This window comes from Trachinotus anak, unplaced genomic scaffold (assembly GCF_046630095.1).
Source record: "Trachinotus anak isolate AG129_WGS33_773 ecotype Australia unplaced genomic scaffold, CSIRO_AGI_Tana_v1 ptg000018l, whole genome shotgun sequence".
Lineage (NCBI taxonomy): Eukaryota > Metazoa > Chordata > Actinopteri > Carangiformes > Carangidae > Trachinotus > Trachinotus anak.
In genome coordinates this window covers 5,900,124-5,924,228 of record NW_027273869.1, presented here as the reverse complement: position 1 = coordinate 5,924,228, position 24,105 = coordinate 5,900,124, and the positions used below count along the sequence as shown (strand labels likewise).

Below are 24,105 nucleotides of genomic sequence, written 5' to 3'. Positions count from 1 at the left end.
AGTAATGTTGAATTCAAAACTCAACAGTCCACACACAAATTACAAAATAGTCCTTTATTTGAAGTTCAGTTTTCCAACAGTTCTATTTCAAACTGAAGCTACAGAGTTTTCTGTAGTTTAAACAGGTTTAGTCAATGCAACATCAGGTGTTTTTTTTTTTGGCAGGTTTAAGAAAGAGAGGAACATTCACACCGGGTAGAGTACTCACAGAGACCAATCCAGACTTTTACACTGCATTCAGGATGGAAATTCACACTTCTGTTGGAGTATATTCCCCTATAAGATGTAGTTAACTGACTCCATGTTAACACACCAACATGTTTATAATATGAAAAGCTCACAGAGCATCATTGAACAATAGTACAATACTGTATCTGCATACGGAGTTGTGTGCTTTGAAAGGATTTAATTGGATGTCTTGCTGTTTAGTGCCCACACTCGCTGGATATGCACACTGCTACTTTAATGAATGCGACTTTAATTAAAGTTTTGAATATAACTTAACTGTTTTTAATTTGCTTTAAATCCAACGCAGCGCTCTGTGTGAAGGTTTAAGTCTGTTGCCGAAAGTGAATCGTCACACGCCGTACTTCTTCTGTAACGCGACCACAGATGATGTTTCCAGCTCAGCTTGGTGAAGGAAGTCAAACAGATCTTTAAGCACTAGAGGAAAGAAAAGTACAGCCATTATTAACATGACGGCACGTGTGGGTTAAAGAGATGCAAAGAAAGCGTGAGTCATGAGTGACAACAGATCAAAGAGACCCCACCTTTCTTCTCTGGGGACGACATGAACATGACGGCCATGTCGAAGCGCCTCACGCTTGCCAGGCTGCTGAGGATCTCCAGTATAACAGCCGGTGCTTCACTCCTACACAAGAGCTGATCTTAATATACAACGTTGTATTACACACATTTCAGCCCCCAAAAATGCTTTTTTATATGATTGTCTGTATTTTTCCAGCACATAATTTGTCTTGTCCTTTAGTAAATATGGCCGTGCTGAACTATAACCAAAAATTTGGCTTCTTTTTAACTCAACAGGCCCAGTTCAGCTCTATGTGTTTTACTATGGTCACTTTTTAAAGAACTTACTTCATGTAGAACTCGTGCAGCGTCTTCAGGATCTGATTGAGGATGTCGGGTTCAAGGGAGTTTTGGAAAATCTTTACGTATGCCTCAGGCTTGATTTGCTGCAAAACAAAACACAGAAAGGCTGAGAACAAAACAAATATCTATTATCTGAATTTTGACCATTTACATTGTGAAATCTTAACTTTTTAATTAAATTTTTGGATTCAGATTCAAGCCGTATTTGCAGTTTATTTGCAATGTGAATCAAATCTGGAGATTGGAAATGCATCATGAAGACTATAAAAAAATTGTCCCAGGATGGAAAATATGCTCTTACATTGCATATCGATGCCGTCCCTGTTAATGTGACAATCAATGTGGTGAGGAAAGATAATTATCCTGTTATTGTTCTCTTCTAGCACAGCTCACCCTCAGATATCTGTAAATCACTTCAGGCTGCTTTCCGATCTTGCGGAGGTCGGCCTCCAGCTGGAAGCTGGTGTTGGGTGGAGGAGACAGGTCTGTGGTGGAGGGGTCGGTGGACGGTTCTGGTGGATGAGTGATGTCCTTCTGAGCTGGTCGTCCTGTCTGTCTGCTGGGAGGAAGTCTGGTGAACAGAAGCAGATCGTCTGTTTACTGAGTGGGAACAATCAATACCAAAGGTCACAATACAAAGCAATAAACAAGTCTTTACAGACAAATAAAGATTATGATCAATATTATGACATTTTTACAAGCAGTAATAAAACAGTGCCACTTACTGGTCTGATGTGTGTGAGGGAGCGTCTGATATCTCCTCGATTTTGATCATCTTGGCGCTGGGTGACGTCGACAGCGGAGAGGATCCGTCCTCGGTCTCCCTCACCACTTCCTGGACGAAGGACTTGGATCCACCAGACTCCACCTCAGGCACCGTTGCCTTTCCACTGACTTCCTCGATGTCAATCCTCCTGAGAGGTTTCTGAAGAGCACCAGAGGCTCAGAATCAGACAACATGATGACCCAGTGTGACCCTTATAGGAAAAAAAGTTTCATCTACACTGATGTCCCTCGTGCCACCTGCTGGACAAATAATGCTCTTGCAGGTGAAGGTGAGGAGACAATGGATCTGCCATTTACAGGCACAAGTTGTGTTAAGACAACAGTCATTTTGAGCTTTGGACATTTGTTGAGTTAACTTTGTAGGATGTTGTGAGCTTTAATATTTTATAAACCAAACAATAAAGAAAATGATTGGCAGATTAATTCATACTAAAAATGATCTTTAATTGCAGCCCTTGTCAAATATAAACAGAAGTGATAATTACAGCTTCACGGAGCCCAAAGCAAAGTCTTCAAGTCGCTCATTTTCTCCATCAAGCACAAATGATTTTCAGTTTACAGAACAACATGTAGAAAAGCAGGCAAGTCTTTACATTTAGGAAGTTTGTATTTTCTTTGTCTGTAGTTTTACTTAAAATACTGATCAGACCAATAGGTTGTCAATATATAGATTAACTTTCTGTCAATTGACAAATTAATTTATCATTTCAGGCTTAAATGTAATATTTTTCAGGGACAGCCTTATGACAGCCTTTTAAAGCTCTTATGAATAAAGACCTCTACACTGAGGGAGAGTAGAACTGGAAAAACAAGCCACTCACAGTTGAGCGCAGATGTGCTGGTTTGTCGATCGGCTGGACTGTTCTCCTCTGTGAGCCGTCCTCTGTTTGAAGGACACCACTGGAAGATGAGTCCTAACACAACAAGAGGGAAGAAGAGTGAAGTCTGTAAAAGATCAAACCAAATAAAGTCTGACGCGTTCATTGGTAATCCAGACATTAGATTTAAAGTTTAGCATTAATTATGAGGATTGATTCTTATAAGCAGAGGAACTTAACACACAGCAGAGGAATAAACTTAATTCTCAAAGTAATAGAGAGATTTAAAAAGTATTTCTCTAATGCAGAAGTGAATGTGATGAGCAGAGCACTTTACTTTCTTCTTCTGTGATTACCTTCCCGTTTTGTTTTCCAAGCTAAACTTTATAATTTACTGAACTAATAAATGGATCTTGAAACGTACAATCTGGAGTTTCTGGAGTTCATTCAAGGCCTGTTTGTTCCCTGGCTCCAGTTTCAACAGCTCCTGAAAATCTGAGGCGCACACACACACACACACACACACACACAGTCAGTACATACACACTTTCAATATTTTAACATCTAATTCATTTGATGTTGTTCTGCTGTGTTGTTCTGCACAGCACCTTGTTTGGCCTCCTCCAGTTTTCCTAAAGCCACTCTGGCTGTGCCTCGGCGGGCAAAAGCCTTAGAGTAAGTACTGTCCAGATAAATGGCTTTAGTGCAGTCCTCCTCTGCCTCCTTATACCTGCAACAAATGGAAAAAATGACAGGAGAAAGTCTGCCATGAATACACTGCTGTTTGTCAACTGTAGAACAATATTTCTGCAATTATAACTTAATTTAAAAACTTTTTTTTTTGGTTTGTTAAAAACAGAACACAAAGGACCAATTCTGAAAAGTCAGATTTTAGATGTGCCTGAAATATTGCTTTTATATAGAAATAAAAAGAAAAACTGAAGTCATGTTTTTATTTTCTAGTAAAGAGGAAAATGTTGGTGTTGTGCCTACTTCTCCAGCTTGAGGAAGGCCATGGCTCTGTTGGCAGGAAGGAGGACATTCATGCTGTCTGCCTCCATGCCTCGGCTGTAGCACTCAACAGCTGCTTCGTACTTCCCCTCTTTGAAATAAGCGTTCCCCTGAAAGGCACATCCAAAAAATATGAACAACTTGGGAAAACTGATTCCAAATAAATACATTATTTGAGAAATATGAGGATCTGAACATTTCCCTTTGTCCCACACACAGTGCTGAAATGGGACTTGATAAAAGTTGACAACTTCTTACAAAAATGTTTAAATCATTTTTGACAGTGGTACCTGTGCACATTTTAAACTAATCAGCCTCTGACGTGAAAACTGATGAGTCAACTGCAGCATAAGTCGGCTAAACTACAGCAAAGCTTACTCTGTCTTTTTGTACAACCGCCTCCTGCCTCCTCTGCTGCTCCTCCATCAGTCTCTGCTGCTCAGGGTCAACTGCGGGAGCCTCCTGTGGCTGTGCGGCTTCACTTTGGACGGTCGGTGCCTCATGTCCGAGGGCCTGAAACCAGCAAGATAAAGGGATTAAAAAAAAGACGCTTGAGAAATGCAGCTGACCCAACATGATCATGTCACACTCACCTCTCTGATTTTCTTCACTTCATTCTGTGCTTCTTTGTTCCCAGGGTCAAGCTTGAGAACCATCTCATAATCTATTCAGAAATAGATTCATGTTATCTCAGTGTAGTCAAGATTAAGAGACAATCTTGTTTTGTTTTTTTTAAATCGTTTTGTCACCTTCTAATGCAGATTCATATTTCTTCAGTGCAAACCGTGCTGCTCCTCTTCGTGCATATGCTTTAAAGTAGTTGCTGTCCAGAGCGATCGCCAAGTTGCAGTCAGACTCTGCCACAGCATACCTGCAAAGAGCAAAGTCTCATTAATTTCCAGGGAGATAAAACTAAACATTTCACCAACACAATACAGCACACCAGCACCATATAGCAGCCACGTGATCTGAGCTTTACTTTTTGAGCCGGAAGAAGGAGGTTGCTCTGTTAGTGGGAAGCACAGGGCTGTAAGGATCTGCACCCATCCCTCTGGTGTAACATTCAATGGCATCGTCATACTTCCCATCTTTGAAAAACTTGTTACCCTGAAAGCAAAATAAAATATTTTAGGAAAGGAATCATTTTCATCTCCATTTTTTTAGTACATCCCATGCAGGATTTACCTTTTCCTTCTCTGCCAGCGCTTTCTCTTGATCAACTGCAGCTTCCTCTGAGTCAGACTCATTCGACTCTGCTGGACTTTCCTCTTTATCCATCTCTGACAGAGCCTTGTCCTGTGAGCACAGAAGCATAAATCTTCAGTCAGTTACTCCACGACCTCACCGTTCATGTGAAGTGTATTTTGCATTAGATAACAATGCATTAGCTACCACGTCAAACTTGTCCCATGATCGATAATCGTATGCTTTTATCCTTGATGCTTGTGTGGGCTCTTCTGCTTTTGTGTCACCATTTCCAGCAGTCTCCATTTTCTTCTTCTTCTTCTTCTTCTCCCTCATCTTTGTTTTGTAGTCTTTGTTGCGGACAGGTGGGAGTTCCCTCTAAAACACATGACAGAAAGATGCTGTCACCTGAAGAATATCCAGAACATAAGCAGCTCCTGAGGTGGACGAACATTTACAGCAATAACAAACCTGAACCTCCTGGAGTTCTCCTGTCCTCAGCTCCTCGTCCTTCCTCTTCATGTCTGTCTCCCAGTTCTCCAGCTCCTTCATGAAGCTGTGCAGATCCTCCGCGTTCTGCCGCATCTGAAGCTGTAACTCAATGGCTTTGTTTCCCCCAGACATGTTATTCCCTGTGAAACAGACATTTGTTTTGCATAAACACTTGTTGCTGTCGTTGTTGTCTTGAAGTCCGCATTGCAGCCCAGAAGAAAACACGAGAATCACGCTGTCATGCGTTTGCGGCTAGCAGCTAGCTAGCTAACAAAAACGCTAAGCGTCAAGAATAAAGTGAATAAAAGTGACTCTTTAGTTACTTGAAGCTTGAAAAGTACCTGTCTCTCCTCTCTCCGGCTCATAAACACAGTTAAAGTGTAGCTGTAGATACTTTGGCTAAGTGCTACAACAAAATGTGCCGTAATTCACCACTTTCTGTTTATGTTCGGAGCCATGACAGCGGACTCCCAGCATCCTTTGCGCTGCTGGTCCTGCGCTTAGTGTAAACAAAGATCGTCTATGTTACAATCACAATCGATAGCCTATTCCAAACGCATTTAACTCGTCAGTTTGTGAAAGCAGCTCTCAAACAACAAGCAAGAATGCACTTACTGAAGAAGTGCGGAACACGAAGGTGTTGAGACTCTGTAATGTCTACTATTCCGTTTTTATACCTTACGGACTTGCCAAAAAGTAGGTTACCCCCCAAAACACAAAATGTAAACAAACATGTCCACATAAAATATAACCCCTGGCCTTATTCTCTAGCTCCAGTTGAAAACAGCTGCACAGACAGCTAAAGTAATTGCATTAGGAACTTGTCGTTTCTTAGTTTGGTGGGTCGGTGTTTGATTTGGTCATGGACTGGTTTTGGTTCACAAACCTCGCTTTAAGTGGACAACTTTCCTGTACGTTCTGAATAGACGATCTATACCGTGTACGAGTCTCTGACAAAACTTAATTGAAAAAGCGCACATTATGTTACTTTTTTTATTTCATTAATATAAATTGAATTTCTTTACTTCTACGTTCAAGGGTTATTAAAAAACAAAAACAAAATCCTACTAATTACCTTTGACCTATAGCGACCACGTGACCTGCAAAACAGTGATGACCTCTCTTGCTAGCTAGCGGTGGCTAATCAGGGGGACTTAATGCTAACATTTCCAAATTGTACAAACATTTCTCAAAATGGACCAGACTAAACAAGAGGAGGAATATGGATACGACTTATTCCCGGAGAGGAACACGGGGAAGTACAAGAAGGGATCCATCGCAGAGAGCCTGTTCACTTTCAACCACAAGTGTCAGGTCATGTTACAGTTTGCAGTGGAAACTAGTGAGTACTCCAGCTAGCTGATCACAATTTTAAAAAGAATGATTCGCCAACCGTGAAATATTGAATACTGCAACAGTTTCTTTACATTCAGGTTGCGATTCAAACACCAGTGCAACGATACCGTGTAACCGATTGCCTGACTAGCAGCTAATGTTAGCTAGCTGTGAATGCTAACCATCGGTCTGTGTCCCCTGTAGGTCCGTATGCCAAACTCCTGCTCAGTGCCATGAAAAGTTCAGGGTGGTCAGTATATGTGTTTCGTTTTCATTTTACTGTTTGCAGAATTTTATTATTTAATTGATGATTTGAATTTATTGAAAAAGGTTATTATTGCTGTAACTACATCTATTACTGGTTTACAATAATGATAGTTTTCATGATACCCAATCAGACAGTTTTAAGAACATAGCTGATGTTAGATGGTCAAACTAACATGGCTGGGTCCTGTTTCAGTTTTATATGAAATCACCATGCAGTTAATATCACCTTATTATGTATGTGCCATTTCACCTGCTCTTAATTCTTCCATGTGATCATTTCAGTCTGCTTCATTCCCTCACTTTTTGGTTTGTGTTGGGCACTGCAAGTTAAATTGTTGATGCAGCAAAGTAAGCAGATTAAATTGCACCAAGATCACACTGTTTCCTCTCAACACAGCAAAATATTTAAAGACCGGCATTTCTCCTGTGAGGACTGTGATGGGACCGTCAGCGGTGGCTTTGATGCAGCTTCTTCTCAAGTAAGAGAGATTATTGCTGTAAAACTGAAAGATATTGCAGACTGAGCTGGGTTAAGAGAACTTGTCTTGTCAGCAGTGATGATGTTTGCCTTCATTTGCAGATTGTTTTGTGTCAGAACAACATCCACCAGCAGTCCCACATGAACCGTGTGGTCACACATGAGCTCATCCACGCCTTTGATCACTGTCGGGCTCATGTGGACTGGTTCAGCAACTTCAGACACCTAGCTTGCTCTGAGGTAAGTAAAATGTTTTCATCAGTGACTGACTGTGGTGATTCTAGTCAGATTCAGTTTTATTTCTGCCAGTGAGCATTTGTCATTATGTTCCTATTGGTAGTTTCTGCTAATACAAGAAAATGTTAAATAGTTTCCTAAAACAGCAGGACACTGTAGTTTTTACCCAGTGTCAGTTAAACAGGAGTAAATAGTACATTTGTGGGAGACTATTTTCAGCAGCTGATTAATGCATATTTGATGCTCGAGTGAGTATTCACAGCACCACCAGAATTAAAGGTCATTTGAAATCACTTAACCCTTTTAGCACCATAATAATAGATATATTTATTAAAACGCCTGGTCTTTTTTGTCTATTTTTGTCAATAATTGTGTCAAAAAATGTGTAAATAATTTACACCCTTTTTCCAGGAGAAGTAGAACTTTCAAAATCTGTCAAGTATTTACCATTCTTATGTAATTCAATACCTAAAACTGTGTGTTATAAGAAGAAAAGGACAAAAACGGAATTGAATTTTCTTCAACTTTCTTTTTATAAATTCTTGAAAAGTGCAGATTGAACATTTCTGAGATTGCAAAAATCGAATTCAAACTAGCTACGGTAATTTGAAATACACATGCGCTGCGTTGTCACTGGTGATCCCCGTGGTTTTAAAAGGGTTAAAATCGCTTTTCTTCCACTGTTTGATATGTTTCCTCCATAAACAAGAGATGTGAGAAAGAGGAGGTTGGCCTGGTTGTTATCAATCCCAATCGTTCACAACTCATTTTCTACTCCAGCTGCATTGTTTAAATGTTTTGATGGAACTAAAAAGTAATACTGTAATCCATTACAGATGCAGAAGAAAGAAAAAAAAAAACATTATCTTTCAGACCTACAACTTTTATTTGCTGTTTAGTCAAAGATTTTTTTGTGTCATTGTTTCAGATTCGGGCAGCTAACCTCAGTGGAGACTGCTCCTTCAGCAATGAAGTCGCCAGGTTCAACTTCGGCTTGAAGCAGCATCATCAGGTACCCATGTTGGGATAAATGTAACACTTACTCGCAGATTTCAGCTCTGTCTCTTTGATCCAACCTTTAACTCACCTTATTTCCTCGGACAGCAATGCGTCAGAGGCCGTGCCCTACGCTCCATCCTGGCTGTGAGGAAAATTAGCCGAGAGCAGGCAGAGAAAATCGTTGACGAGGTCTTCGACACGTGTTTCAACGATCACGCGCCTTTTGGACGAATCCCACACAGCAAAAAGGATGCCAAGTTTGCTTATAGAGATTATGAAAACAGAGATCGATATTATGCAAACCTCTAGTGTCGTCGCATTCTCATTAAACTCCCATGGGTGCTGTGACTGGCGGTGATGCTGACAAGAGCTTGGCAGCGTCAGGGCCTCGGTCAACATAAAGGCCTCAACAGAATGACTGAGTGTTGAAAACGATCATGTCCTTTCAGAAGGGATTTTCAGAGAAAGATTTGTTGTTGGAATATTAAAGCAAAGGAAGGTGCTATAGTACATTTCATTTTCTACCTTTGGGACATTAATTCTTTGAAAAGGGATTGTAAGGACTGATTTTGTTCCACAAGTAAAGTATTAGTTGAGGCACCAGTGATTTTTGTCCTTTGATTTTAGGTGATCTATAGGTGCTTTTAAGGAAATAAAAGATTTCCTTTTTGTCCATCAATGTTTGCTGTGAAAGTCCTCTGACAAGCAAGCATGTATTTCTCTGACTGCTGGGTTTTCATCTTGTTGCCTCATTGACTGTCACTTATTTCTTGTAAATAGAGCAGATTATTCTTAAATTAAACATAATCAAATGTATTCAAATTAAAGTTTGATTCCTCTGGAAAAGTCTCACTTCATGTTTGTGTCTCATGTTTTCTAAACTTAAAACTAGTACTCAAAAAGTTATTTTTAGGACAAGACGGGACTGTTGCATTCGACCTTGGCACAAAATGTTTGGATTTGACTTGCCAAAGAAGGATAAGTAAGTAAGTTGCTGGTAATAACACATTTATGTTTAATCCTCAGAGAGGAACCTTCAAATTAACATGTGAGACAAGATGAATAAAATGAGGAAAGTTCTTCAACACAAGCACCATCAACTTTGTTCACATCTGTGCCGCCACAGTAAAATGTCACTGCTGACATCTTTATTGGACATTGGCATTTAAAGAATCTCGTATCCCTTCGCAGAGATTAATGAGGCAAAAATTATAAGGGAATTAGCCTCATAATCCCCCTTCCTCCTCCGTCTCCTCCTCCTCCTCCACTTCGGCCTATCTCAAAGACAACACCCTCTGCATCATAATCACAAAGTCACTTGGCGTGCCTGCAGTTGGAGTGTAATATCCCACTTATCTCTAAATTCTTTACTTAGAAAACGCTACAAAAACACAGGAAGAGCGTGGGCTCACACAACAGGGGGAGTGGGTGGGATGTGAAGAGCAAAGAAGATTAGGTTAGTTTCAGAAGCTTAACAGAGAAAATGATGAGAACAGCTTTGAGGCAGTGGGATTAATGTGAGACAAAACGCCAAAAAACAAAAGGCAGAAATAATATTTGGATTTATGCAATGTCATACACCCAAGTAGGCTAAATAAAGAAATCATAGAAAACAACAGAATTACCACTGGAATTGTTCACATATCAAATGCTAGCTGCTAAATACATTTGGTACAATTAGATATGCCAAAGCGGGTTGTGAATTTGTGAGGTGACGCATTTCATGCCATCGCACTGAGTTCAACTGCAGGCAGGATTTAAGGAGTACCAGGTCCTGCATCCAAGACCTCGCAACAAAACCCACCCCCACATTCAAGTCTCATATTCAGTCAGAAAGTGCTGGAATCTGCTGAGAAAATAAGCACCATGTCAACGTTTAACTCCCCCAAGGCTGGCAAAAAAAACCTGCAGGGGACGAGACAGCAAAGTCCTCAGTTAGTTTTCTTTTCAAACAATTTAAAGAGGGGTAGAAAATGAGAGACTACACACAAATATACACAGCAAACTGTAAACACATACACAAAAAATACTGATTAGTGCAGCTTAAATGTAACATAAAAATGTCTGTATATAGAGTTTCTTTACTTTGCTTACAACACAAATATCATATTGTGCATAATGTATTTCATTCATTATTATATATACTATATATAACAATCAGTGAAATACATGGGTAGTGAGCCAGACAAATATGTAAGCACAAGGGAAGAGCACATAATATTAAGCAATAAGGTGACAACTTTATATTTAACAGGGACAAAATTATGCTTATTTAATAATTCAGTAATTACAAGACATGGAAAATGTTTTTACAGGATAAATGGAGAATATACCTATCTTAGGTACGGTCATTTGTTGGAAAAAGGTATAAGATACAGAGTACTTGTTATTATAGTATACATTATTGTAGACTGTATTAAATGTTTCATCCCACAAAGAAAGATTATTGCGGTTTGTTGGACAAAATACAGTGTAAACAATAGAGTTTTCCCCTGAGGAAAAGTCAGCAGTCATCAGTTTTTGCATTAAAAGTTTCCAATAATGTTTTGCTGTTGTTGTAAAGCAAAACTCATCCTTCCGACATAGCCATTGTGACAGCACAAAGAGATAATAAAAAAAAAGTGTACGTATTTATGCTTTCTACGAATTACATCAAAAACAAACATTTCAGTTTCAATTTAAGAAATGCAGTTATGGCAATATTTCTGTGCAACGTGAATCATTATCAATGCTCCAGCTGCGATATTGTGTTTGTGTTGTGGAGCAGTAATAACCAAGTCTTAAACCCTCAGTCATGACTGCAGTACTGTCTCTGTCCACTAGATGGGAGTTTGGACCCACTAATCCTCATCATCAGGACCAAGCGAGTCCAATCCAAACCTGAGCGGAAAGTGCTGTTACTGTTTTACTGATACATGTCCTGTAATTGAATTCATTTCATTGAGTCCTGTTCCTCCAGGTGAACGTTGCGCCTTTTATGAGCAGAGATACGGTGCAATAATCAAGTTGCTGCTGAGAGGAGTGACGACTTTCATTATTCCATCTATTTAAGCAGGTGGCACCCACTGTGATCTAATTAGGATGCTCCGGCAGCACTGAAATCCCTTCACTAATCTGCTGTAGGACAACACATTAACCCTGAGAGCACTAATGAACTCGTCTCATTAATTAGAATAATGCCAGATTTAGTTGTAGCATGGAGAGGAGCGATGAGGAGCGAGGACACCCACTTGCCTTTGTGAAGTTTGTGTCTGCTCTTCATGGGGGTTGAGTTGATAATGAGAGACTGTTGAATTATTTAGCTGGATTTGAAAAGTACTGAGAAACTGGAAGTACTGGCCTTGAAGACGACCATGCATGTTTCTGCACAATACGTCTTTTCAGAGAAATGTTTGATGAGTTTTTTTTGGGGGGGGGAGTGGGGGAGGGTGGGAAGTGTTTCACAGACATTTGCTTCTCAAGGTTTCAGATGACTTTGAAATGAACATGACTGAAAGAAAGAAGCAAAGGAGAGACCTGGGGCAAAAGCTGGGCGACATGACATCCTCTGGCCAAGATGGTCATTTTTCTGCACCGTCTCCAGCACTCTGGGGAAACTCTTGAACAAAGAAAATATATTGAGTCCAGTCACCTGTTCTTTAGCCCGAGGACAACAATCATATCCAGCTGATTGAGGACAAGAGTGCATATCTAAAGATGGACGCCATGAGCCTTGTTTTATCAGCTGACATCTTATATTAGCACAAATACACTATATAAGGATAAATATCCACAATATAGAGAAGAAAGAGACATATAACAACTTAAAAAAAAAAGCCAAAACAAAATTACCAGCAGAAGTAGCTGCAGGCTATTAGCAGAATAGATAGTTAAGCCTTGTTGTAAGAGCAGCAGGAGGAGTTGAATTAGTTGTATTAACACTATCATTGGATGTAGTGCTTGCTAGATGGAGTTTTAGTATTTTAATGAAAGAAAGAGTTTGACATTTGTTCAATAATCATTAACTTTCTTGACAAGAGGTTAACTTTAGCACAAAGAACAGAAATGGAACAAACAACAGGAAATAAAAGTAATAAGACTGGGCTAGAACCTCTAAAACTGATAAATGAACATGTTTTCATCTCCCTTTTTATCTGCACAAAAAAAAATGTAAGAATTCACAACACTTCATGGTTTTATATGCTAGTACTTATATTCATTTTTTTTCCCCAAAAAGCAATTGGCAAGACAAAAAATATACTTTCTTGTAAAATTTGTTTCCTTTCAAAGGGGACCAGCATCATGACTGAAGAACAGTGACTTTTTTATTTTGTGGGGTTAATTCACAGAATGGCATTGATGATGAAGGCATTAGTAAAGCCTACTTATTTACCCCAAAATACCGCATTTATTTTATATGCAAGTTTTATAGGAAATATGAAACAACACCTCCTCTGTCTTCTTCTACTTTAACACTGAAATCCCACTTTACTTAATAAGGTTCTTTATACGGGAGTGGTGTAATTCATCAGGCGACACTGACAGTGTAAGAAGGAAAAGTTGAAATCATTATAATTCACAGCACAAATCCTCTGGAGGCAACGCGTCTAACCTGACAATTAACTTCCCCAGCAGGGAAGCACTGTTTGAGACCGCAGTGGGGGGGTAGGCATGTAAATCAATTAATTATGTGTGCAAGTTGAGGATTAATTAAGCAGGTGTTTAAAGTTGGCAGAGATCAGCTTTGTAGTTTAACATTATCCTGTAATTTTATGTCATTTGAGCACAACTTTTTGGCATGACTCTCTCAAAGTCAGGTCATCTATAATTGTAACATGACGGTCAGCTAATGCAACCCACACAAACGCATTTTCTCTTGATAATCTTCAAACTTTGAACAGTTGGTTGTTTTTTTTTAACCAAAGAGTAGTTCCTGTGAAAATTGTAAACAGTGCGTTCTGCTGAGTGTCTTGAGTTGCAGGGACACCAGAAAGATATTCTATTGAATGTTTTTGAATGCTTTTAGCACCACTGACAAAAGTTAATTTACTTCTATTGTACAGAATTGGAGGCAGAAACTTCACAGGTGCATATCTCAAAAAGTTGTTTTTACTTCTTTAAAAAATGCAGCAGCTGACTAATAAGACTTTATCCACTATCATGGGAAAAAATTACTATTTTGAAGAATACAAGTAAATCTTGGAGATTAAGTCTACCTCCTAATAAGTCCCAAGTCTAGTCCCACTTAAGAGTTTCAAATCCCCTATTCATATGGACCCACCCAGATTTAATTCAATCTGAAATGAATTAATTATTACCCGGGAAACAATAATAATTATATATTAATATCACAAATAAACTTGGATGGATCATCTGTTTAAGCCTGCTCTGACAGCCGCTTGGATAGCTTCACTTCATTCATTAAATGGACAAGCTACCTTGTTTGCTTGTTTTGCACAGTTCAGCGTAGAGATATGTGACTATTATTTTACCTCATTCGCCTTCACGAACAAGTCAAGAGAAGGTTCATGGGCCAGAGCTGAGATATGACCTTGAGATAAACCAGGCAGGGCTGATGTGATGTGGTAACAAACTAATCTCATCAACGTTATGCCCTGGAGTACATCAAGCACCTCTGTTGACCGTAAGTGTGAGGGTTTATTTTTTTTAAGAGATTTCAGTTAACAGTTAATTAGATGAAACACATGGTTTATACAGAAAAAAGGAGCAGCTGTTAAAGTAAAAAAACTTGAATGAATTACTGATTGAATCTGGCGTAATTTTTTTTTATCTGGTGAATTTTACAGAATACATGGTCATTAGCAATCAAACCCTGTAAATACGCTTGACAGGGTTGTGATGTGTGTCCTGCCATGTTTTCAGTCATTTAAAGTCAAACAGACAAGGAAGGAGGTGGTGAGTGACTTAAGTGCCTTTTTCCTTTTCCCACGTTGTCTCAATAACAGCAATAAGTCGACGGATTTGTGGCACATTGAATGAGGTTTATTAGGAATGAAAGGACTGGAGATTACATCAGGAAATCCCCTTCAAACTCACACACACATAAATGAAAACATGCACACACTCTCACACACAGTAAATCACCTTGATACTGCTGAACATCCTGTAAAAGAACTGAGGTTTTTTACTGGACAGTTCAACAGCATAAAACACAGAAACACGCATAAAATCTCTGAAACACATGAAGCCCTATTAGGTAATGTGAAATAAAGCAATGTCATTAGATTAGTTCACAAAGCTATTATATGTTTTCTCCTCCATTATTTCTGAGAACGTACACAACATGCCATTTCCTAATTTTCCTGCACAGATGAGACAAGTTCAAGTAAATTAGCATGGGCAGACTGTTAACATTCATGGCAGAAATGTAGATGACTTCTACAACAGTAATTAACACATGCTGGCATTTGAATCTTCACTTTGCTAATGATATGCGTGGTATTAATTAGGCCTCAGTGATTAACATAACAACCGCTGGACAATGTCCCAGGGTAAGAGCAGACCTGTTTTTCTTTTTATTAACTCTCCCTAAAGCCACAGGCTCATTAATAAATCCTACCAGCCAGCTCCGCTAACCTTGACAAGTATTGTGAGTCATGTATTTATTGAAAGTAATTTGATGAACTCTCCAGACTGAAGAGGGAGCTCAGGAACATGTCATGTAAATAAGGACACAGCAAAACAGTAACAGAGAATTACAATGGAGAAAAAAAACAAAACAGAGAAAGGAAACAAAAGACGCAACAGAAAAGGGAAGACAAAAAAAAAAAAAAATATGAATCAAGATAACAGAAATAAGAAGAATGGAGTGCAGCAAATGTTGGGAGATTACAGGACACAACAGAACGAGACCACAGAGAATGGACTCAAGCACAGAACATAATAAATGTGTCTGGGTAGTTACTAATTCAGTGCCAAGCTATATGTATGTTTAGAGCTGAATTTGTGGCTGATGAAGCTTGATGCATTTTGGCCAGTCAGTCACAGGTAATTAGCAGCTGTAAAAGATGAAAACCTCCTCTTTGTATCCTAAAAGATAAAGTATCATGCAAATTGCTCCAGGTCGAGGTGATTGATTTGGATCACTGAAACCTGCGTTAACCGAGCACAATAAACTTGATCAAGTTTCCTTGGCTATGTTTACAACTGGTGTCCGCATTACTCCGGAGTTTCTGAGCACCTGAAATGGAGACTTTTGGTAACGCTGCTGGACCCACTGTAGTTCCAGAGCTGTGTTAAGGTCTGGACGGACGGAAACTGAGACTTCTGGAGACAATGACGTAGGCACCCATGGTCACTCCCTAATTGGGTCCTATCAGTCTCAACTACCAGTGGTGAATACAACATGGATCACAAATTACAAGTGTTACTGACCTTGTTGTCTTTGCTAGCAGTGTGTTTTTTAAACTTTAAACTTTACGAAAACGTAAAGTGTTGATGGAAACTAAGATGGTAAATGTGTTACCTAAGAACTGCCTGTTTAAGTCCAATAGTCTCTCTCCTTTTGGCTCTTTTTTGACCAACCACCACCCCGGAGAGAAAACTCGGACTCTCTCACTGATAAATGCCCGAGTTACCTCTTCACTAACTTTCTCTGTCTGTTTAGCGCTGAACAGGCAGCATTCAGGTGGGTCTGGCTGTAAAACCAGCTGAAAGATGCTAAAACACTGTAGAGCTGAGGGGAAACTGCAGGGACTGGGTATAATTTTCTGTATGTTTGTCAGTATGAGTGACACCTTTCACATTACACTGTTATTTCCCATTGCTAATACAAACATATTTGTTGGTTCAGCTTTAAGTAAAAGGTTTTATGGATCAGAATAGATCCTTCGTTGTAAGAATCAGCGGTCACACACATTCAGGTTGTACAGTGAGTCAAAAAACAGAAGCTAATTAAGCTGCATTAAAGATCAAAGAGTCTTGAGGATCAATGGAGATGTTTTTATGTGTGCAAGACATTACTGCTCAAAGCCCTTCAACATACACCCACTTAGGTTTGAACAACGCATACAGTTAACTGAGTTTCTGCAGGTGAAGCCTTAATTCCAGTGTCGGGGAAAAATGAACCAAAAAAAAAAAACAAACCTGTTATTAATAGTCCAACAGGAGAAGTGGTCTGGAGACTGGACCTGAGTCTACCAGCCCTGTGAAGTCAGCTAAAACCAAAATCTCTCCTGCCTTTGAATTCTTTGTCATTCGAAACTCCAAGGACATCAGAGGATCACCTCTTTCTCCTATCTGCCCCACTTGTGAGATGTGACCAGCCTTCTCAGAGCCGAACAGGCGGCCGGTGGGACCTCCAATTCGTCGAAGGGAGGAACAGGAGATTGCCCTGAAGGGTGGACTCCCCTCTCTGGTGAGCCAATTTAGTTTGACCTCTCAGCTCGTCTCCTGCGTTGTGAGTCCAGATAACTGTCCTCCAATCTGGCGGCTTTGTCACGGATGTGTGGTTGAGCTCTGGCAGCGGCAGAGCAGCTGAACCTGAACATCCACAACCGGAGGGATTACTGTGTCTTCGCTGAGGACCCGCGTGAGGGGAGGATTGACGCCTTCTTTTGCTGACATTTGCCTGTCTGTGACATAGCAGATATGAATTGGGGCAGAAAAGGGGGCTAGCGCTTAGAGATAGGCCTGCTCTCCTGTAACTGGAAGGTCAAGGGTTTGATCCCTTAAACTGCCAGGGCGTCCTTGAGCAACACGGGTGTGAAGAGTCGGCTACAATTACACCTACATTTCAGGACCAAGCAAGTGTTTGAGGTTTTGAGAAGAATATAAACTTTTATTTGAGGAACATTAACAAACTAATGTCATGGTGTTGCCATTCATCATCAAAGCAGACCTTTCAGTTTAAATGAGAACATATCTTGAACCCTTGCAGCATCTATCTAATTATCATTTGCTGGGTTAACCTGCGCCGGCTCTGCCTCAGGATGGGGTTCATTATTCAGGAGGCTGAGGACGGCTCTGACCGCACAACACACTCATTAGTCAGCGTCGGGTGACACAGGATCAGCCACGATCCAGCTTTTAACACCGCACCTGACACTATTGATCAGCAGCGGACTCCGGCGCTGTTCTTCTTCTGAGGCGGCTGCCAATTAAAGAGTAAACGAAAAGAAAACACATTAGGGATATGACCTTAACACACATTAGTTATCTCATATGCTAAAGCAGGAGAAACACAATGATCTTCAAATGAACTTAGGTGACTTGAATAAAGAGATGAATGAAAATGAGGCAGCAAAGGCAGTCAACATGTGAACATGGTCAGACTCCCTCTACTCTGATGTGACACGTTTATTAAAATCAGTCTCATACAGACCTTCAGAAGGTTGTGTTTGTTTTCTTAAAAAAGATTAAACTGCATATTTAAGTAGGTCACTGAATTGCAACTGCAAATAAAGATAAATATTCTCTGTTTAGAGTTAAAAGACAAAAGACACCGAATATTAGAATTTATTCATGATAATATATCTTTTAAACAGTGGAGGAGGAAGTATTCAGACCCTTTCTTTAAGTGAAAGAAGCAACACAACAATGTAAAAGTGCATAAAAGTCCAACATTCAAAATCCTACTTCAACAAAAGTTCACACTTACTATCAACAAAATGTGTTCTGTTAGGCAGGAAAATGAATCTGTGAATGATGTATTATTACATTAGATGATTAGATGGTAATGCTGCTGCATCAGTGCATAAGCAGCATTTTACTGTTGAAGGTCTACGTGGAGCTAGTTGTAACTGCCAGGACTGTAAATTCAGTTAGGTAGGCCAGTCCGATTTTTTCCAACCTAAGGGTTGGGCCCCTCCAAAGGGTCACAAGATAAATCTGAAGGGTAGCGAGACGATTAATAAGGCCAAAAACAAAGTTCTGCTACACAAATGTGTGTTCAGTTTTTTGTCCTTTGTCTAATCTTTGCTTTTATGTGACCTCTTTGGCCTCAAACTGATGTTTAAATGAAACCAGTTTAAATGGTAAACAATGCTGGTGGATGTGCGAAACACTCATAGACATTGTTTAGCCTCAGCTCATAAGACATGGGGAACGTTTTGATTTCCCCAGAAGTGATTCAATCACCAGCCTGCCGCTGAAACTTCCTCGGTTCCCTTAATGACAGCCATGCATCAAATACAGTTCTGTATTTGATGTATTAGATTAATCAGAATAGTTATTACACATGATGTGTGGCATGCAAAAAAAAAAAACATAAAAAAATAAACACTGCTACACTGGAACAAGGCCTGTCACAGCCGGTATTTCAGGTATTTTTTTTGTTGTTTTTCTTTTTGCACTTCCCTTCTCTGAAACTAAACTGGATTTGCAAGTGGAACCACTAGAGGTCACTCTGATGCTGCTTCCTGCAACACTTCACTTTCCACCGGCTTATTTACCTGTAAATTAACCTCAGGAACAGTATCACACTGTAAATACAAATCAAATCCTGTATTTACACACTGGTGTTTGTGCTATAGAGTGAATACACACACAGTATGGGGGAGGCGTGGCAGTCTAGTAGAGGGAGGCTCTGCTTGGTGCTCAGTCTTCGTGAATGATTTGTTTTCTTTCCAAATCCCTGCATTAAGTTGACAAACTGCACACATTTAAATCAGAACCTCAAGTCAGGACAAGACATAACGTTTCTTAACAAAAAGTCGTTCCATTAATGTAAGTTTAAGTAACTCATCTCACAGTTCATTAGTTAAGAAAATGCTCAAGTCCCATTTTTGTGCCACAGGCTATGGTGACCTTCTTCAAGTTGTCTCCACCAGCAGTAAATCTTAGTCTGCATGATTCAAGGCTGTTGCTAATAAACGTGTGCACAGACCGTACCACTGAGTATGAGGCACATCTCACTTTTATCTGCAGCCCTGCCTCCCAATCCCCCTGATCCTGTCACTCCCCTCTCCCCCCTGAGGACGCCTGGAGAAAAAAAAACAAAACCACATCTCCAGAAACCACTTCTAATGGAAAACGCAGCTGTTTGCAAGTTTGCTCGCTGAGAGAGCATGGAAACGGCTTGTAAGGCACGCTCCGACAGTACTGTAGGCCTCCTGGCAGACTAACACAAGGGCACAGAGCTGTGGTTTCACATGGTTCAACATGCTGCATGAGTCACTGACCAGAAACACGTCTCTCCCATACAGCATGGTGAGGCTCGATGACTTACACTGTGGTGGGCGAGGGCCAAAGACAATAATCCAGGGGGCTGCGTAATAACATATGTGAATGATGCCCAGCAACAAATGCACGTTAAATCCATGTGAATACCAAGAAAAGCCCTTTAAAAATGTAATGAAAGATGAAAGGCCAGATAGTGAAAGTGGAAGTGGCAGTTCATTAAAGTTTTTCCATTTGGTGTTTTAAACTGTCTGGAAGCTCTTTCCTGTCTCCCAGGAAATGATGCATTTTACAGGTTTTTACAGTACAGGTATTTTCAGGTCTGCTTACAAAGACAAAGCAAAAATAACTTTTCTCTTAAACAATCAAACACTTGTAAATACATTTTCCTGAGTGAAATAAACTATCCAAAATGACTCACACAATTTAATCCATTAGTTTCAATTAAAACTAAAGCTGCTCTAATCCATTTTTTTTTAAATAGCAGTGGATGAAATGACCATGTGTATTGTGACAGGGGTCACTCGGAGTGACAAACCTACAGCATGTCAAGCTGTTTTGCATTTGGCTAATTTTTCAGATTTTGTGTTAATGTTTGGTTCATTCTCAGCACTCCCACGAACATCATTTCCAAATGCAGAATTACAATGTTTTCAGCAAAGGAACTTCTGATAAAGCCACTGCTGCCCAGCCAGCACCAAATGACACATAAAGTTAACAACTAGCTGGTGAATATAGTGGAGCTTTTATCAGCTAACACACCAGATATTTTCTTCCAGGGTTGGTGAGACCAAAACAGAGTTAAAAGAGAAGAAGAGTGAATTATATCAGGCAAGCACATCTCTGAACTAATGTTAATTTTGCTCTGTGTCTGCTGGAAGTGTTAATTGGCAGCTTTGCTGACACATTCACCATGTCAACTGAATCAGGTGATAATATGGAAATTATGTTTACAGCCTGTTGCATGAAAATAGCATCACCCACAGAAACACAAACCTCATACACAAAGGCTCCAAGAACACATTGCAATATCACCCACCATAGTTTGGTTAAGAAGTGTAGTACAAAACAACACAATTTACAGATGACAAGTGCTTAAAAACTGTTATATTGTGGTGAAGACTACAGAACTGTTCCTCTAAATCTTCCCTCTTTTGTCATCACAACTGAGAAAAAAAATATTTTCTTGTTTTTATTTGTGGACTGTGGTGTTGAGTAAAGGCATCTTTTTATGATATCAGGGCCCATTTTTCAAATTCACTGCAGGGAAGAGAACTAAAACAATATCCATGTGAGTGTGTTTTCTCATTTCATAAAAACAATGGAAGCTTGTGGCCGACTGGTGCTTTCTCTCTGAAAATGATAGTTTTTAATATCCCACTTTCCCATTTTCAGGTATTTAGCTCTGAGCTATTTTGTGGGTGTCAGAACGATCACTGCAGGCATGGCGAGGTGATTAAAATCAGGTGTTACTGTATGATTGATGCAGTGTGCGCCACATATGTGCTGCTTTCACGCTGGTAATTACAACACTTTCAAAAGATGTGGAATTCGCCTTTTGATGTACGATCGCCTGCAAGGACTTTAAAGAACTCAGCAAAGAACCATCTGGGACTGACAAGAAAAGTCGCTGGTGGGAAAAAAGAAAGAGGAGAAAAACATTTCTGTCACACTAGTATCTGAAAATGGAATGAAACATTTTCTTTGGAGAGTTTCTGAGTCGAGACCTCAGATGAGTCTGCGTTTTGTGTCCTCTGCACTCCTGTGTGACTTGTTACAAAATACCCACAACGCTAAGGCCATTGACCTTGTACCTTCAACATTTCTATAACCATTTAATTTCATTCTCACAGTCAGTTGTATAATGACCTCCACGAGGCAAAAAACTAATCACCATATATAACATGAAATGTGTTGCTGTGACTGACACATAGAGAATTACATCTGCAGTTCACCTCAGCTCTACGGAACATTTTAGCATCTTTACGCTCTATAATGAGGCCTCCTTTTGTCCCAGAGCACTGTGGCCCAAATGCTGAAAAGTCTGTTTCTGGAAATTCTTCGCGTCTTTTGTGAAAACAAACCCTTTACTCATGTCAATGAATTGTTTTGTTGCTTGAAATTTGTTTTACAAAAGTCTTAGGTTCCTAAAGTGGAATATATGAGTAAAATAGTAGATAAATGTATAATAAATGTGTCCTGAGTGTCCATCACTCAGCTTTCAAATCATAATTCTACACTGTATTATCACAAAGATATCAATAGAGATAGACACGCCCCTGCGTCCATTGACCTCAGAGGGTTAATGTAGCTTTAATTTTAGACTAATCATTTTTTTTAACTTTATGTAAGGAAAAAAAAAACAGCTGCTTAAGTCCTAAGGAATAAATAACTTCTCGTATGTGTCACACACATCACAAAAAATTTTTTTTATACAGATCAGTTTTGGTGTGAGTAACTTACAACCGAAATCCCAGGATTTATTTCTTGACCCACCAATTTGCACTGATGTTCAGCAGTCATATAGTGGGAAATCCACTGTGTCAAGACACTCAGAGACCATTAGTTGCGTACAAGTCATGGCAGAAAATAAACCAAATGTAATACAACCACACGGAAGGTGGAGCCCAGAGTCAGGAGTTGATTGACTTATACAACTCTTGCTCTTCTTATGCCTCAACAGAGGCTGTCATCATTTTCTCCTCCTACTCCTAAAACTGCTGACAGCAACAAGTCCAGACATGTTCCCTGGGGGGTAGTAGAAAGGCACTCTGGGAAATGTAGGAAAACGCTAACCAAAGCAGAAAGTGGAGAATGCATGTTGAGGATAATAAATGATAACACTTTATTAGAAACATGAGGGATACGAAACAGACTCCTCTATGTTTCCCAGGAAATCAATACACTGCTTTTTCTTTCCATATTTCACTAATTATACTAGTTTAACGAGATATCATTTGCTCATATATTAAATAAAGAAATATAATCCAACATCATACAATAAAAATCTTCTCACATCAGCGAACTAATTTGCATCAGTCCTTGTCATGAAACCACATAGGAATCCCAGACTTAGAGCAACATCTGGCTGGTTTTAAGAGTCATGGACAGTTTGCCGCAGGTGGTGGTGGGCGGGGTTCATATGGGTTATATGGAGCGTGGAAGTTTAAAAGGGTCAATACATGCAGATACAACACAACTCTGGCTCATGTGGAGCGCTGGAGAAAGGGGAAAATGGCAGAATGTCAGGAAAACTGCATTCCTTCTGTATTCACGTGAATAAAAGATCATTATTGATTCTGTGATAGAGTGTGAAACTAATTTGAGATTATTCAGAATCTTTGTTAACTTTTGTTCTTAAAAAGACCTTTTGATCTTAGTTTGGTGGATAAAATAGCCACAATCGCCACTGGTTGAATTGAGGGAGAGCTATGTCCTGTTTGAGGCCTGGATGGTGGAAATGATTATGTTTCCCTCGGTATCGTGGAAAGTAATGCTCGACAGCAATTTGTCCACCTGCACCTCTGAACAGCGGGCTTGGTAACAATTACTGGTCCAGGAAAGAAAACATTACAAAGTCATTACAATAATGATAGTAATTCAGGCCAGGATAGATGTAGCCTCTGTGGGCCTTCTCTCCACCCTCTCCTTCTTCTCCTTCTGTCCCTCTTTCCTTTAACCACCTATACCTTGGCTTTCAATCTCTCTTTTTATACAATTTTCACCTTTTCCCTCCTTTAGCTCCTTTCAAATCATTTTTCATTTCACTTTGAGTGTCTCTTTCATATTCTGTAATCATACACACATATATCAAATGACCCTTTTCATCAATACTTTGCTGTGATTTGAGTTTATAGCCCTATATATCACATATATCACCGTGGAGAGACACTTGAAGTCTGGGCTGGAAAATCATAGAAATATTATGGTGATATAAGGCTTGGAAAGCTAAGCAGCTTAAAACACTTTAAATAGTACAATAGCATCAAAACAACCAACTATTTGCAGCGAACAAAAGCATGTGAATGTCCTCTGTCCCCACCAAGGGAGGGGGTACTCGACGACTAGGGAGGCGGCCCACTGGAGCCCCCGCCTGCCAACAGCCTTATTTATGTTTCAGAAACTGAACTGACAGTGCCAAGACATTATCCAAGACGCTGATGGAGTCGCCACACAGCGGCTGCTGCCATCCAGTCTGGAAAACATTTGAAAATCTTTGTTATGAAAGGAGCGCAAAAATGCCCGTCACTCTGGGGAAAGATGGCTCCG

General features: G+C 39.8%; 2 protein-coding genes across 2 annotated transcripts; one reads left to right on the top strand and one right to left on the bottom strand.

Annotated features, from left to right (window-relative positions):
- Positions 1-39: 39 nt before the first annotated feature.
- rpap3 (RNA polymerase II associated protein 3) lies at positions 40-5,884 on the bottom strand. The gene is made up of 17 exons (XM_071502335.1): positions 5,744-5,884; positions 5,382-5,542; positions 5,118-5,288; positions 4,911-5,021; positions 4,705-4,832; positions 4,475-4,596; positions 4,319-4,389; positions 4,104-4,238; positions 3,708-3,835; positions 3,323-3,444; positions 3,139-3,209; positions 2,718-2,810; positions 1,836-2,035; positions 1,504-1,681; positions 1,096-1,193; positions 771-871; positions 40-663 (listed from the first exon to the last, which is right to left on the bottom strand). The coding sequence occupies exons 2-17, from the start codon at positions 5,532-5,534 to the stop codon at positions 578-580; spliced, it is 1,968 nt and encodes a 655-aa protein (XP_071358436.1). The 5' UTR covers positions 5,535-5,542; positions 5,744-5,884; the 3' UTR covers positions 40-577.
- Positions 5,885-6,331: 447 nt separating this feature from the next.
- atp23 (ATP23 metallopeptidase and ATP synthase assembly factor homolog) lies at positions 6,332-9,570 on the top strand. The gene is made up of 6 exons (XM_071502336.1): positions 6,332-6,744; positions 6,942-6,987; positions 7,402-7,483; positions 7,585-7,722; positions 8,648-8,731; positions 8,824-9,570. Exons 1-6 carry the CDS (start codon positions 6,597-6,599, stop codon positions 9,025-9,027), a joined length of 702 nt encoding a protein of 233 aa, XP_071358437.1. The 5' UTR covers positions 6,332-6,596; the 3' UTR covers positions 9,028-9,570.
- Positions 9,571-24,105: the final 14,535 nt, after the last annotated feature.